At 37.7% G+C, this 15,738-nt stretch overlaps 1 protein-coding gene across 1 annotated transcript; it reads left to right on the top strand.

Moving 5' to 3' along the window:
* Positions 1–394: 394 nt before the first annotated feature.
* On the top strand, positions 395–1,791 carry LOC146735059 (cytochrome P450 2J6-like). Its single transcript, XM_085507345.1, has 3 exons — positions 395–743; positions 872–1,014; positions 1,255–1,791. Exons 1-3 carry the CDS (start codon positions 395–397, stop codon positions 1,789–1,791), a joined length of 1,029 nt encoding a protein of 342 aa, XP_085363471.1.
* The last annotated feature ends 13,947 nt before the right edge of the window (positions 1,792–15,738 follow it).

The raw sequence follows: 15,738 nt of genomic DNA, 5'->3' as shown, positions 1-15,738 counted from the left end.
TTTTAATGGTAGTATTTGTGATCAATTTCTGGCACACCAGAGTCAAAACAAAATTCTTTGTACAGTGCTTTAAGTTTTATTATAGGGCAAAGTGGACATTATTGCTGTCCCAGTCAACGAAGTGCGGCCAAATCTATATGGCTCTCTTCCTGATAGCACCTGACCCGAAACCAAAATCCACCCCGTGGAGCTATTTGACAGGTCGTATATCATTCCTACTACACACATATATTTTTGAATGGTCATAATCATCATTGAAGTATTAGTTCTAAACTTGTGCCACATAACTGAACAATGATGGTGGAATTAAATTCGCTAGCTATCAACATCGTTTAATCTTCGTTACGTATTTGACTGTATCTTTACAGACTGTTTTGCACGCAGTTCTAACGTTATGGTCTCAGTGCCAACTGATCCGTTATCACTAATGGTGTTGTTGATGATAATTCTGTTAGCATGGATAACCACCCAACACTACCTGGCACCTTGCAAGAACTTCCCACCCGGACCTTGGGGATTACCTATCATTGGCAGCTTTATGTACTTCGGATCTGATGTACACAAAGACATGACAAAACTCTCAAAGAAATATGGTGATGCTTATAGTCTGAAGATGGGATGTCATACAGCCGTTGTTGTAAATGGAGTGAATGCCATCAAAGAATGTCTGGTAAAAAAAGGAACCGATTTTGCTGATAGACCACATTCTTGGTCAGTTGAACAATATAATCCAAGATATAAAGGTACTATAATAATTTAAAACTAATTAAAACAGCCAACGATTGGGACCACTAATTCTAAAAAAAAGTAGACTAGCGCCAATTATTCTCTATAGTTTCATTTCATGTAATAACTGCCAGTCTATCGCCAGGTATTGCTGATGGACGCTTCAATGATAAATGGCAACGTCGTCGACAATTTGCCCACACAACGCTTAGAGGCTTTGGATTTGGTAAAACCAGCATGGAAAGTAAAATATGTGAGGAAATCTCTTTCTTATTGGATGAATTTAGGGTAAGGATCACTATTAAAATTCGATCGACACAGGCCCCATTCGTTCCATACATCTGTGCAACCAACCAGAATTCCTGTTACATGCATTAGGGAAGACTTGATCTAATTTGTGAGAAAAGTTTATGTAGCAAACTCATTGTACATGGGCAGCAACATTATGGATATATCCTTAGCTAGAACATTGTCTCTGAAATTTCTCGATATTACATGTGAAACCATTATATTATGTTATATTTTAAGGATATTCAAGATAAATCTATCGATACAGGCGCCATACTTAACAGGAGTGTTTCCAACGTAATTTGCTCGATAATGTTTGGTAAACGATTCAACTATTCGGACCCAAAATTCAGTTTCATTATTGACACTATGGGCAAATGGTTTGAGCTTATGGGCACTATGTATGAACTTGGTTTTCTACCGTTTCGAAGGCCGTTTAATCAATCAAATATAAATAACTACAATACACTTGGTGATGATCTGAGGAAATTCTGCAAGCAGCAAATTGATGAACACCGTGAAGTATTCGACCCAGACAACATAGGTGATTTCATCGATGCATACTTAGCTGAGACAATGAAACAAGACGGCAATAAAGATCTTACAGACGACCAGTTAAAATATACATTAGCTGATCTTTTTGCTGCTGGAACTGAAAAAACAGCGACAACACTTAAATGGGGGTTACTATTAATGGTTCTTCATCCAGAAATACAGGACAGAGTGTTTAATGAAATTGATCAGGTACGTACAATACAAAATGCATTTGCAAATTAAGCAGGGTGTATCTTGAATCGCATAATTGTGAAATAGCCACATCTGCTTCAAACTATTGAGTGTCCTTATGTTGAACGTTGTTTGTAATCCCGACCACTATTCGGTTTCTCATGATTCCAGGCTGTTGGCGCAAACCGTCTCCCGAGACTTGACGATCGTAAAAACTTGTCTTATACTGAAGCTACGCTTTTGGGAATACAGCGATTTGGTAGTATTGCACCATTCACACTTCCTCATTGTGCGTTGAAAGACACTTCACTTGAAGGATATAATATTCCTAAGGGAACGGAAGTAATTATTTTACTATGGTAGGTTTCATCTATACGTATTCCTTACTTTCGTATCTGCGCGGACATATACAATTGTGTAGTCTGTATAAAAAATAAATCTATCTATATACATGTTTAATTAGATAATGTTAAAACGGTCAATTGGCGAATAAATATATTTATGATGTTTTGTCAACATATTTATACGGTAAAACAGTATAGAACTCTAAGACGTGTTCCGATATTTATAAGAAAATATTCGACATCTGAGAGTTTACTATTCCTAACACCAACGTTATTTTACAATTTTAACTCAGGTCAATTCACAAAGAGCCAACTATTTGGCCAGATCCAGACAAATTTGACCCTATGAGATTTTATGATGAAAAGAACAATGCAGTCAAGAAGTCACCCACACACCCCCCCCACCCCCCCCCCACCCCCCCACATACACACCCACACCCACCACACCCCACACACACACATGGTTTTGTTTATTCTCGATTATAAAAAAAAATTTACATTTCATATCTTGCTATTTACAAATAAAATAATTTAAATTGGGCAACAATAGTTATAGTTATAGTACCAATGAACAACACACACAAAAAAAATCGAATTATGAAAGCATTAATCGTGTAGTCAATCGCGTTCATGGGATGTGCAGATTAAGTGTCAGTTATTCTATTTTGAACATCCAGTTTTTCATCAGTTGGGGTATGGCGAGTTTCAGCGTCATATGCATCTTTTTGTCTTGGCTGAGTAGTCTTCATAAAGTATTTTCCTAGCTTTGAAGTTAATCGTTGGATTCGTATTTTGTCCTTGCTTTTTATGTCAGTGTTTTTGCGTAGATTTGTTAGTGATCTTATAAGCAATCTGAGATCAGGGCAGAACTCAGTCGCATGATCAAAAATTCTTTTGGAGTTAACAGATTCTTCCACGAACAACATAAGAGATTCATTAGATAGCAGATTGTCAGTTTCCTTAGGATAGTCATCTTGTATAATCTGTGATAAGTTCGAGACGTCTGACGCAATAGACTCCATGTCGTCTACTTCCTCGGCGCAATTGGCAGATGTCTGATTTTTCTTGTGGAATATATCAGCTGGTGCACTGGACGCTCCCTCTAACCCCTTGGAAAAGGAGAAAGAGCTACAAGAGATCGCGGACGGCAGTGTGAAAACGGGAGGTTTCCGTATTTTCACTTTGCTAACAGTTCTTTTTGTAATTATTGGCTTTGTCCCAGTCGTCGTTTGAGGTGCAGTCACTGTGGTTTCGGCGTCTGTATTTTTATTACAGAAGAAAGAACAAGAGAATCCGGAAGGCATTGAAAAAGGAGTCGGTGTTTGTAATGTTTCTTCATCAGTAGTAGGCTCGATTTGCATTTTATTAAATTTACCTGTGTCGTCGTCACTAACATCATGTTCGTCTGTTTTAGTAACCGTTGCCATAGTTTCATCGTCTTCAGCAGTGGTGTTATTTTTAGCACCTTCATTTGCATTGTTTTTTCCGGCGCACGTGGCGTCATTAGTGGCAGTATCAGTGTCGGCATGTTCATTGGTCAACGGCTGTTGTTTAACTGAATTGTTTATAGTAGTTTCTTGTGAAACGTCCCTGCAGTTGCGCCGAATATGGCCTTTCTTGTGACACTTATAACACACGACTTCATCAGTAGTTAAATAAATGCGGTATAATTGTTCATCGTATGCAATATTAATCACGTTGTCTAGTTTACTTTCTTGGCTTAGCATGAAAACTTGTCGGCGGAAAGATTTGACATGTCTTAGTTCAGGTTGTTTACAACCAAGGGGTATGGTGCGAATATTGCTGACGATACGTCCGTAACGGGATAGTTCTGCCACGAGAATATCGTTTGGAATAAAAGGGGGGACTCCCGACAACACAACTTTTGTGGCTGGTTTAACCAGCGGCTCTGTATAAATATGGGAATTTCCGAAAACGATACCATCTGTGCACACTTTTTCAACAGATTTAACAGAGTCAAGGAAAACGATAACCCTGCGGTTAGCTCGGGAGGCAGCAACGATATTTTTTGGTTCAACAATATGAGCAATGGCTAGTACATAGTCTTCAATATTCATGCCAATAAGTGATTCACACTTTATTCCATGGTTTCGTGTTAGTCCATCAAATGGGTTGCTCCGTTGAGATCTAACCATGGCGGCCGCCATATTGGATTCAAGTAGTCGCGGGCCTGAAAAGGCCCACGAACAGAAAAACGAAGATTAGCAGGTAAAATAATGTCCGATAACGACGGTAGACCTACCAGTAACTTCACAAGGTATTCACAAACGAAGTAGTTAACAGGTTTCAGCTCAGACGATTATGAAAACGGAGAAATATGCAATTTTTGCAGGAGCTCTGCTCAGTGACGTGTACGCACATACATACATACAGACATACATTTGAATATTTTATTCTCGGTTAAAAAAATCAATTAACATTGTCTAGTTTAAATACAAACGAATCATATATCAGTAAGTATAAAACATAATCGAATATAACGTGTACAAAATATCGATATAAAAAACGAGGTATAAATTAACAGTACAGGTAAACATTAGTCATTCGAGTAAATATAGCAAAATATACAAACGGTGAGTAGAATTATAATCGAATATATACAGAAAAACGATTTCGAGAACAAATCAAATGTCTGATTTTATTATGAAAATAATCTCATTGTTTATTACATATATTAAAAAATTCTAAAAAACCAGCTGAAAATTATTGTCCATTTAAGTCAAAATTGGCGATATTATAAGTTCGTCTTGATCAATGGTAGCTAGGACATCGTTGGTGCACCACTGGGCGATGAATACTTTGAACGAGTGACAAAGGAGATGGTACTTATATTCAGCTCTTATTCTTCCTTTCAGTCTATGCTTGAAGCACTGTACGACATCAGTTTCAGGTAGGTCTTTCATTTTTTTGACACGGGTAACATGAATGGCTGCTTTGAGTGTTGGCAAGATAAAACATAATAGACCATGTTCCTTTGTTATAGCTTTTCGCCTTGGCGGACCAAGTACAAAATGGGCTAAGGAGATTTGTTCATAATCAAATAAATTTGACAACATATTTTTTACCATTTGTAAGAGTTGTTCCAGCCTTGCACACTCTAAAAATATATGGACAAGATCGTCTTTCTCGTTACAGAAAGGGCAGAGGTCATTGTCCCGCAAGCCCGATTTCGACAAAAAAACCACCAGTAGGGTACGCACCGTAGAGGAGCCTCCACTGCAGGTCCCCGTTTTTTTTTCTTAGAGGGGAAATATAGCAATCTCTGAAATTAGGTCTTTCTCCATGGAGAGACAGTAAATCACACCAAAGTGTTCCAGGCAGAGAAGGGTCCTTGTCGAGTTTTTTTAGACAGGACCAAGAACTTATAAATTCTGCTTTTCTCTAGTTTGTACAGAGGACAGTTAAGTAGAATATCATTCTCATCGTCTCGATGCAAGAGCTCAAGAGAATACTTGGGCGTGACTAATTCTGCATCTTGAATATACCCGCGATTTATTGTGTCTTTAAAAGCTATCGGTATTGCACTATATATAACGTCAAGAGCGACGGAAAGCAAGCGTTTAGAATAAATACCTACATTCACATGCATGGATTCAACAGACCTCCAGATGTTATTGTGTAAAAGGTCACCGATTTTTGTGATACCAGATTCAATAAAGTGTGTGAGTTTGAGTGGTACATTTTGAATCGGATGCAGTATAGATTTGTTATAGAACAAAGGCTCGTCGCATACACTTTGAAAGTTAGATGGTAAATCTTTACGAATAAAAGTGATAGAGGACCAAGTTTTCAGTAAATCTTGATAAAATATAGGCAGGTGTAACATACCTTGTGGCAAATCAATGATAAATAACTGTTTATTATATTTCAGGTTATGAAATTTCTTGAGAAAATAGTCAGTAAAGAGAAAGCAAGGATGACTATTGTTAAAGTACAAGTAGCCAGTGCCGACCCTGCCAAAGGAAGTCGAGAAATAATTTTTGGACAGAAACAATAATATGTTTAGGCGGACAGTGACACACCAACCTATGAATGAACTTGGAAGCAACAAGACTGTTAATAACAAGAGTACGCCCTCTATAGGACATGGCAGGTGCATACTTTGACTAATGTCCCAGTTTTGTTTCTACGTCATCTATAATACCCGACCAGTTATTATCCATGTACCCCGGAGTGTTGCCAATAAATGTACCAAGGATCTTGAGACCGTCATTTCTCCATTCGATGTTTAAAGGAGAATCTTCTCTACCTTTCCATGCACCTACCCATAAACCCTTTGACTTGGAAAAGTTTATGCGGGAGTTACTAGCGCCCTCGTATATAGAGAGCCATTCCTGTAACTTTGAAAAATCAGAGTTATGTGTTAGAAAAAAACTGACGTCGTCAGCATATGCAGTGAGGTTCGTATTTTTTTCTTGCGAACCATCGACTCGCATACCATGAATACCACTACGGGTTCGAATTTTGTGCAACAACGGCTCAATTGCTATTGAATATAATTGTCCGGACAGTGAGCATCCTTGACGGATGCCACGCTTGAACTGTACCGGGCAAGAAAGAGAGTTATTAACACGGACAATACTCTGTGTGTGAGTGTATATGAGACTAATGTATTTAATGAACTGTTGACCGAACCCAAAGGCTTCAAGCGTGTATAATAAGTACCCATGATGCACTCTGTCAAACGCCTTCTCTTGATCAAGAGAGACGATGCCAAGAGTGATGTTATTTTCGTTTGCATATGTGATGACGTCACGAACCAAGTTGATATTATCATATATTTGTCTTCCAGGTATTGAATAACTCTGGTCAACATGTACTATACCACCAAGAACAGGTTTTAGACGAAGAGAAAGTGCTTTTGTGAGTATTTATAATCAGCGCACAGTAAACTTACTGGACGCCAATTTTTTAGCAACCCGTTGTTTCCTTTTTTGGGTAAAAGAGTGATGATGGCTCTTCTGCATGAAACAGGGAGTTCACCACCCTCGACGGAAGCTAAAAACACCTGATGCAAATCGTTACCCATAGTTGACCAAAAATGTTTATAGAATTCCCCGGGCAATCCATCAATACCCGGAGATTTGTTATTTGCCAGCAGTTTAACAGAGGCTGTCAGTTCGTCATACGATATGGGGGAGTCACATTTACCTTTGAGGGCGCCATCCACCTGAGGAAGATCAGCTAGAAGTTCATTTTGACATTGAACAGATATTGGATTGGGTGAAAATAAATCACTGTAAAACTCTCTAGCCATTTGGCGCATTTCACACTGCTGTGTAGTTACGGTGCCGTCCGGCCGCTCCAAGTGTGACATGATTTTCTTGTTACCCTTATGTTTTTCGATATCAAAGAAAAACGACGACGGAGCGTCACTCTCATTAAGAATGTTATGACGTGACCTGACAGCAATTTATCAAGCAAACATTTTTTATCATTGAGCACATCATTGAGGTTCGGGTTGTTGTGTAATAATTCTTCAATATTTTTAATTTCTTTACACAATGTATATTTCTGTTGCTTATAAGAACTACTTATTTTACCACTATATTGCTTTGTAAGTTCTTTGAGATTCAATTTCCCAACATCCCACCATGATTGTAGAGACTTAAATCGCGGCTTTGCATGGCGCCATTTTCCCCAGTAGTCACGCACAATGCCACAATAATCCTCGTCCTGGAGGAGGTTTAAGTTAAAACACCACACCGGATTACGGTTACTTAAGTGTTTGAAGGATAAACGTAATTTTACCAAAGAATGATCAGATATATTGCCGTATGGTTCAATTGTTGTAGAAATAATGCGCGATGTACTTGACTTTGATATGTAAAATGTATCAATTCGCGATTTACTAGTATTTTTGGACCATGTGTATTGTCTCGTCGTACTGTTATGAAAGCGCCACGCGTCAACAAGTTTAAAACGACGTACAATTGATTGCAATAGCCTAGATGAAGGCAAGTGAAGCTCCCGACTATCGCATCTATCCATATCGGGATTGATCGTACAATTGAATTCCCCGCCTAAGATTACGGGATCATCATTTAAGCCATTTAATACATTTTTAAGCCTTTGAAAGAACTCTGCTCTTTCAGTACCGTCTGTTGGAGCATAAATGTTGATAAGATGTACAGGAGAACCATTTACATTAATGTGGGCATGCAATAGCCGTCCAGGAATGGCATTATTGACATGTAAAACATCATACTTTTTATTAGGATTCAACAAAATTGCGATACCAGCGGAGTGTGAATCTCCGTGCGAAAATAGAATGGGGGCTCTCCAGACAAGTTGCCATACTGCTTTGTCTGATGAAACACTATGCGTTTCTTGTAAAAAAATAAAAATCACTCTGATGATTGATTTTTAAAAATTCGAAAATTTGGTATCTTTTCAAGGTGTCACGACATCCTCGAACATTCGAGGTAAGAGTAGAAAAATCTGACATGACTTGGCTAAAAGAAGCAATCAATAGTAGCAGGCAACTCAAAATCAAATGGTAGCGTGAGTCCATACTTTAAGACAATACAAACGTGTAGACAAAACAAAGGTAAGCAGCACCAGACAAAGCCTATCGCGATCACGCGAGTTGCAGGTGCGTGTGGAAAATGAAAGTCTGAGTTCATTAAGATAGCTGATAAATTGGATGTAAAAACGCGGTGACGGACAAAACCGTAAACCGTTGGACATTAAAAATAAGTTAAACAAATGACATACCACAATGTAGAGAACAAAGAATATATTTCTTTCTTTTATTGTTTGCCTCTTCGTGACATCACATCGCATATTGGGTGTGAGTTCAGATGATAATGACACAACCTGACCAGAGTGAGAAACACATTCTGTACTAGAGCAGTAACCAAGCAAGTGACGCTTATTCACGGAGTGTGAATTATAAACCTTATTGTGAGACATAATTAAAACAAATAATTCAGTCAATTGAATCAATATCGGATTGCGAGGAAATACCTCGCCGCTTATACATTATCTCCTGCTTTAAACAAGAGGGTTCATTTATTACATCGCGTGCACTAGTACCCTCGGTCTGTTTTACATGATTCCAGATACGACTAGTCATGCGCTGTAGCCGTATCTTTTCGGAAGCGGAGAAGCTGGGGGTTTTACTATATTTGTTTAAAGATCGCGCAAGTAATCCAAGGTCCGGACAAAAGGCAGTTGCTTGCTCTACAAGTTTTCTGGAGTTAAACGTGTCCTTTACAAAACGTGCCAGTGCTACACTTGATATTTTTTTCTCTTTTGTTTCAGAAGTCGTTTCTTCCATACAGCTGACTGCAGACAAGTCAGACATATCTGACATGATTGACTCATTATCGTCTCTATCACCAGGTGACTCGATTCGCCCTTTATCAAATACGTCACCATCTCCCGAACCCGGCAAATTGTCAGATACAGAAAACCTGACGAAATCCTGAGGAGGGGAAAGAGAGAATGTAAAGTCTCCTGAAGGAGGTGGCTGAGAGTGAGGGGTTCGTACCCTCTCCTCATCTATTACAATATCTGACGTGCGTGAAAAATCATCATCGCTTTCATTAACCTTATTTGACTCATTAACATTACAATTACCAGCACGCGTGCCACCATCAGTATCATTTAATTCTTTTTCAACAGTATCGTTTAAATTGTTTTCGTTATCAATAGCATTATCAGTTTGCATTTCATTTGTGGTAGTATCATCGGTTTGGTTTAAGTTGAAATTCGTACTATTATTATCATTTTGAGTTTCAGTTTGCGAATTTTCAGTTTGATTATTTTGATCGGCAGATTGCGAATTTTCAGTTTGATTATTTTGATCGTCAGATTGTGAATTTTCAGTTTGATTATTTTCATCGGGTGATATACTGCTTGGTGCATTGTTTTGATCAACAGATTGCGAGTTTTCAGTTTGATTATTTTCATCGGGTGATACACAGCTTGGTGCATTGTTGATGGTAGCAGTGTGTGCAGACACGGTTATTATATTTTCACTGCAGTTGCGCTGAGTATGACCTTTTCTATGACATTTGTAACAAACGATTTCGCCCGTGGACAAATAAATACGGTACATTCGTTCTTCAAATATAACATTTATCACACCTTCAAGTTTATCGTGATCACATAACATATATACCTGCCTGCGAAAACTTTTCACATGCCTCAAGCTCGGGTTTTTACAGCCAAGTGGAATTATATTGACCTTACTGACTACTTTTCCATACCTTGACAATTGCTCTTGCAACAAGTAGTCTGGTATGAAAGGAGGAACACCAGATAACACGACTTTTGTGGCAGGTTTAACCAGTGGTTGAACAGTAAGGAACTGGTTCTCAATGCTGCACCCAGTTACACAAACAGACTCCGCACAGTCAAGCGCTACCATTCGCACGAGAGGCAGCCACTACATTTTCAGGGCCAACCAATCCAGAAAAACTTTCAACATACGTCTCAATTTTAACTCCGTCAAGTGACATACACTTGACACCATGCTTACGTGTCAACCCAACAAAGGGATTGACACGTGCACTCGCCAAGGCGGCGGCCATCTTGGCAAGCCCCTGGCGAGTGACACAAATCACAAAAAAACTAAAAACCAACAGAAACACGGCAGATTTATGCCAAAAACGGCCAAGAAGACACCAAGTAGTACTATAAACTATTTACAAAGGATATTAAATCAAAACTAGTGAGCACTTATCTTGAACCAAGGTAAAAAATAGCAGTTTTTGCAGAGCTCGATGTAGGCACGTCCTGAGGAAACAACATACATACATACATACATACATACAGGTATTTGATATTGTTACTTATACCACTGTTACTGCTGAAAACCAGAATTTGCTTATAATATATTTGTAAGTAATTTCTGTGTGTACCACTCATTGCTTTGCTTCTTATAGGTCGACGTGTCTGTATGGGTGAACAGTTGGCAAAACACGAATTATTTCTATACTTCTCGGCCATGATACACCAATTCAAGTTCAGCTTACCAGTCGGAGCCAAGAAACCTAGCACTGATGGTGTTTTAGGGCTAGCATTGGTTCCTGAACCATATCAAGTTGTGATCAGAGAGAGAAGCACTTGATGTTTGTGTATAACAATTCAAAATGTCAGAATCTAAAAACCTTGCTTACTATATATGATAGGAGTATACATCAATCAGAGTATCTCTATACTTGTGAGTATCGTAATGTTGTGGTTTTTATATCATACCCTGTTAGGAAGCGTAAATTCCAAATATAAAACGATTGTGTGATATGAACACGCCCTGCTGTATTTACTTAAAGTTATTCTCGTAATTACTTCATAATGTCTATCTTACTATCTTTATATCTTGTTGATGATACATACAGATCTTTTAAATAGTAACTGACTTGAGTCTTCGTGTTAGGTAAATGAGGATATATGTCCATTAATTTGCAGAATAGCTTTCAAATTGATTTGTATGTTATATACAAACCGAACGTAAAACAGAACAAACAAAGGTCATAGTGTCGCAGTGACTTCAACGTGGGATTCGACAAACGCAAAACTGTTGGTTATTTCATGCCTAACAAGTTCATAGTATGCATTACGCGAGATCTCGGAGTGAACGGAAAATTATCTATAAAACTATATGTATTATGTGTCTCTGATCAAAATCGTACAGTTAAAACGGAATAATTTGTCATGTGTAGTTTGTAGTGTTAAGGATTTTCTAATCTATGTAAAGGAATTCACGTTTAATCCGTTTATTAATGCTCATTTGTAAGGACGCTAATTTACCAAATGTACGTGATTGTCAATTTTTGGCGGAGTATTAAGAGGTCGTATGATAGTTACTGTCACAATACGAGCACTGGGTGAAATGAACTAATAGATTACTCCCATTGTTAACTACATACATTAGGTAATGGTTCCTTATGTTGATTATTCAAATTATTTGGTAATGCTCATGTAATTGTTTCTATCAATTTGGAATATTATTGACGAACGTTATGATACCCCAAAAGCTGCTCGGTTGTTCCTCCCCTCTACTCATAATAATAATACTCTAATAAAGGATATCTATTCAGAAAACATGAGGTGCATGCATCCCCCTCCTACTACTGAACGTTTTAGTCAAACAGCTTCTGCAATCAAGGGAAGTGATACAATGGTCGGTTCGATGGTAAAAAGAACGGATGTCCTACCCGCTGAGGGCTCTCAGAGTATGTATTGTACCGAACGTAAATATTGACAAATAAAAATACATATGCCCAAATGAACTTCGGGAGTTGTTTAGTGGCTCATTGTAAACTGCCTACAACATGAATAAAAATAAAAATAACAACCCAAACGAGAAAAAAATCTCACCGCCATGTCACCAAAATTTATTTTATCCACTCAACTATGTACAGAGCAATAAAACTACCATTCCAAATGCGAAAAAAATATACCGCCAGCAAACCTATATTTACCCGTCGGCCCCTGGCTATTTACACGATTAGTTGACTGCTTCTGAACTGAATAAATTTGTGGATACGTGATATAAGTCAAATAGTTGGGCATAATAATTGTGTATTAAAGCATAAATCAATAATTAATTTGTTGATATATTGTTAATTCTACATATCAACACAATTGTACCTTTTATTTTGTTATGATAGCGACTTCACGTTTGCACATACGGTTCACACGCCGTTAGGCTATTTTTTAGAATAAGCAACTTGCATGTTTAGGGTTGAGAATTTAAACATATATTACAGGAATTTTATTAATAGATTGTTTACTTATTGTATTTAGTAGTGGCAAATTTGCAAGTCTTTAACCGTGAGGCACATCCATGGTAATCACGTGTTCGTGCCAACGACTGCAGCGATTGGCTGGTCGCACTGTTACTTTGCCACGCCTTAGAGATTTTACTTATAATATAAAATTTGTAAACTTTGTTAAGAGAGAGAGAGAACGAGAGAACGGTGCAGCGAGGGGTTACCTCGGCTGACTGAATGTGTGAATAAAGCTGGACTACCTGTAATGAACTTATGTGTATTCATTAGGGTCGAATCTGGTACCTCTACGTGTAAGTGACATCAGCCAACCAAGACGAAGTTCCCCGATCCCTGAACATAACGCTTGTGTTCACAAAAATTTCATAAACTAGACATGTCATTTTGGTTAACATGTCAGATTTGTGTATGGACAATCTAGCCTTGTTTGATTCATTCATGTTCCGAATATAGTAGCTCCAGTATCTAAAGCTTTTTTAAACTTGATTTGTTTAAACCAACATGGTTATCATTCACTCATGTAACTAATTTTTAAAATGTATCAGAAAAACGAGTAAATGTCCGCTAGTCACCAACATTGAATTAAATAGCGAAACAAAAAGACGTGCTTCGGCAACCTAGCCTGATTTATGACAATGCCAAATTGGTAAAATTTTCAATGAAAACAGAAATCCATGACTGACATATTAAAACTGGTAAATTGATATTTATATGATATTTCCTTAAGAATGATCACAGGTAAATCACAAAAACCCCTTCCCTTCATTGTATTAATTCACTGAACATGTTTATGCAACCAAAGCCACTTTTATAACAAATTTATTTATGTTATTGAACATGTTAGTTCAATGAACTTTTGTGAACATCTAAATACAACACATGTAGGCCATGTATTAAGATATGGTGTACTACTTTTATTTGATCGCATAGAAACCGTAGAAAATGATGCAGATAAATCGGAATCGATCTTGCGGAGAGAAAATGTTCGGCTGGACGGAATTGAGGAGATACCGGATGAATCGTTTGACCAATGCAAGGAGCAAGTATTGCGTATTTTGAATATGCATGTGAACAAAAAGCAGTGGGTACCTCGTGATATAGTAAGAGCACATCGAGCACCAGGTAGTAGAACAAATAGTGCGCGTCCTGTTATCGTAAAGTTTCACCACTGGGACGATAAAATGATTGCGTTGGCGGCCAGATCGGAACTTAAGGAGGTTGGTATCGGCATTGGCAACGACCTTACAAAGCGACAACGTAAAACCGTTACGGATTATAAGAAGCAAAGTAAAATTGCTTATTACAAGAGTGGAAAATTGGTTGTAATAGATAAGAAGATAGAAATGAATAGTACAAAGAAAACAACAGAGTTACAAGGTCCAGAAACACGGCTACAGAAACGCACAAAAGAAAACGCCAGGACAAACATAACAAACTAGGGGTGTGGCCTTGGCCCAAACATAGTAAGTTTTCAAACTTGGAATGTTCAAGGTTTGAATAACAAAATTAGTTCTTTAAATTTTAAATATTTTGATGTAGTATCTTTTATTGAAACATGGGCAGAAAATGATGATCAGTTTGACCAACATTTCCCAGGATTTACAGTTTACAGTACATCCCGTAAACGTAACACTACACGTGGTAGATACGCTGGGGGTGTCTGCACTATAGTGCGTAACCATCTATCCAGGTATGTCAAACGCTTAAATTCTGCTTTACATGATTGTATATTTCTTTTGTTTGATAGAAATATTTTTGGGTTGGATAAAGATGTTCTCTTTTGTAGCATTTATTCAGTATTCAGTCATCTATAATAGTCTTTCTTCGTCAAATGGCATAGAACTTTTAGAAAATGAACTTGTGGACATTCTAACTAAATTGAACGATGTTTACATTATAATTACTGGTGACCTGAATTCTCGAACAGGCGAATTACCTGATTATATAATAGATGATGATACGAAATATATGCTTGATTCCGATTTCCTTTATGACAAAGATGATTTTGCGTTAACACGGGTTTCAAAAGACAAAACAGTAAATAGTTTCGGGAGGTCGCTACTTTCCCTGTGTTGTACGTTTAACTTGCATATTATAAATGGCCGCTTAGGCGAGGATGCCAAACACGGGGAATTCACTTGCATCGCCAATTCGGGTGCCAGCGTGGTTGATTATACTATTATGTCCTCTATTTTGTTTACAATATTGTCAACTTTTGCAGTTGGTACGGAATCCGATCACCTTCCCTTGTTTTTTTCATTAAATGCCAGTGTACCAAATGTGACTACCACTCAGAATGAAACAAATGAATTAGTTTTAAAACGTTACGTTTGGTCACTGAGTAAAGAACACGTTTTTTCTCACAAACTCAAATCTAGTTTAGTTGACAAAGGTCTTGACAGCTTTATTTCCGACCCTAATTATGACATTTTTAATTTTGTTGATAATCTGAGTAATATCTTTACGAGGACAGCTGATTTGTGTGGAATGGGTCGACGGGCACCCGAAAACGTATCACAGTATCCTAGTCAGCCATCTTGGTTTCACAACGAGTGTAAAGCTTTGAAGTATGGGAAGTATAAATTGTTGAGAAATTTCCGAGTTGATTATAGCATTGATTCGCTTAATTTGTATAAAGCCGCGAAAAGAAATTTCAAACTTGTGTGTAGAGAGAAAAAACGTGCCTTTTTCTGTGAAAAAAGGATTGAACTGGAATTGGGATTGAAAGATTCAAAAAAGTTCTGGAGCATTTTGCGACGTTTATCGTCCATACCTGTTAGTATTAACTCTATCCAACCTGATGAGTGGTTTGATTATTTTAGTAAATTATTTACTCCCTGTGATTCACCAGGACAGGATGATTTCCCTCCTTCTGACGACTTTTTAAATTT

Source organism: Saccoglossus kowalevskii, chromosome 13, assembly GCF_978046115.1.
Source record: "Saccoglossus kowalevskii chromosome 13, keSacKowa6.1, whole genome shotgun sequence".
Classification (NCBI taxonomy): Eukaryota; Metazoa; Hemichordata; class Enteropneusta; family Harrimaniidae; genus Saccoglossus; species Saccoglossus kowalevskii.
Note: the sequence above shows the minus strand (reverse complement) of the source record. Positions and strands in the feature narration are given on the sequence as shown.

Bases quoted from the DNA above. Each gene is read 5' to 3' on its own strand.
- LOC146735059 (XM_085507345.1), top strand. From the start codon at position 395: ATGGTCTCAGTGCCAACTGATCCGTTATCACTAATGGTGTTGTTGATG. The intron at 744-871 runs GTACTATAATAA...GTCTATCGCCAG, and splicing joins ATATAATCCAAGATATAAAG to GTATTGCTGATGGACGCTTC. The intron at 1,015-1,254 runs GTAAGGATCACT...TTATATTTTAAG, and splicing joins TCTTATTGGATGAATTTAGG to GATATTCAAGATAAATCTAT.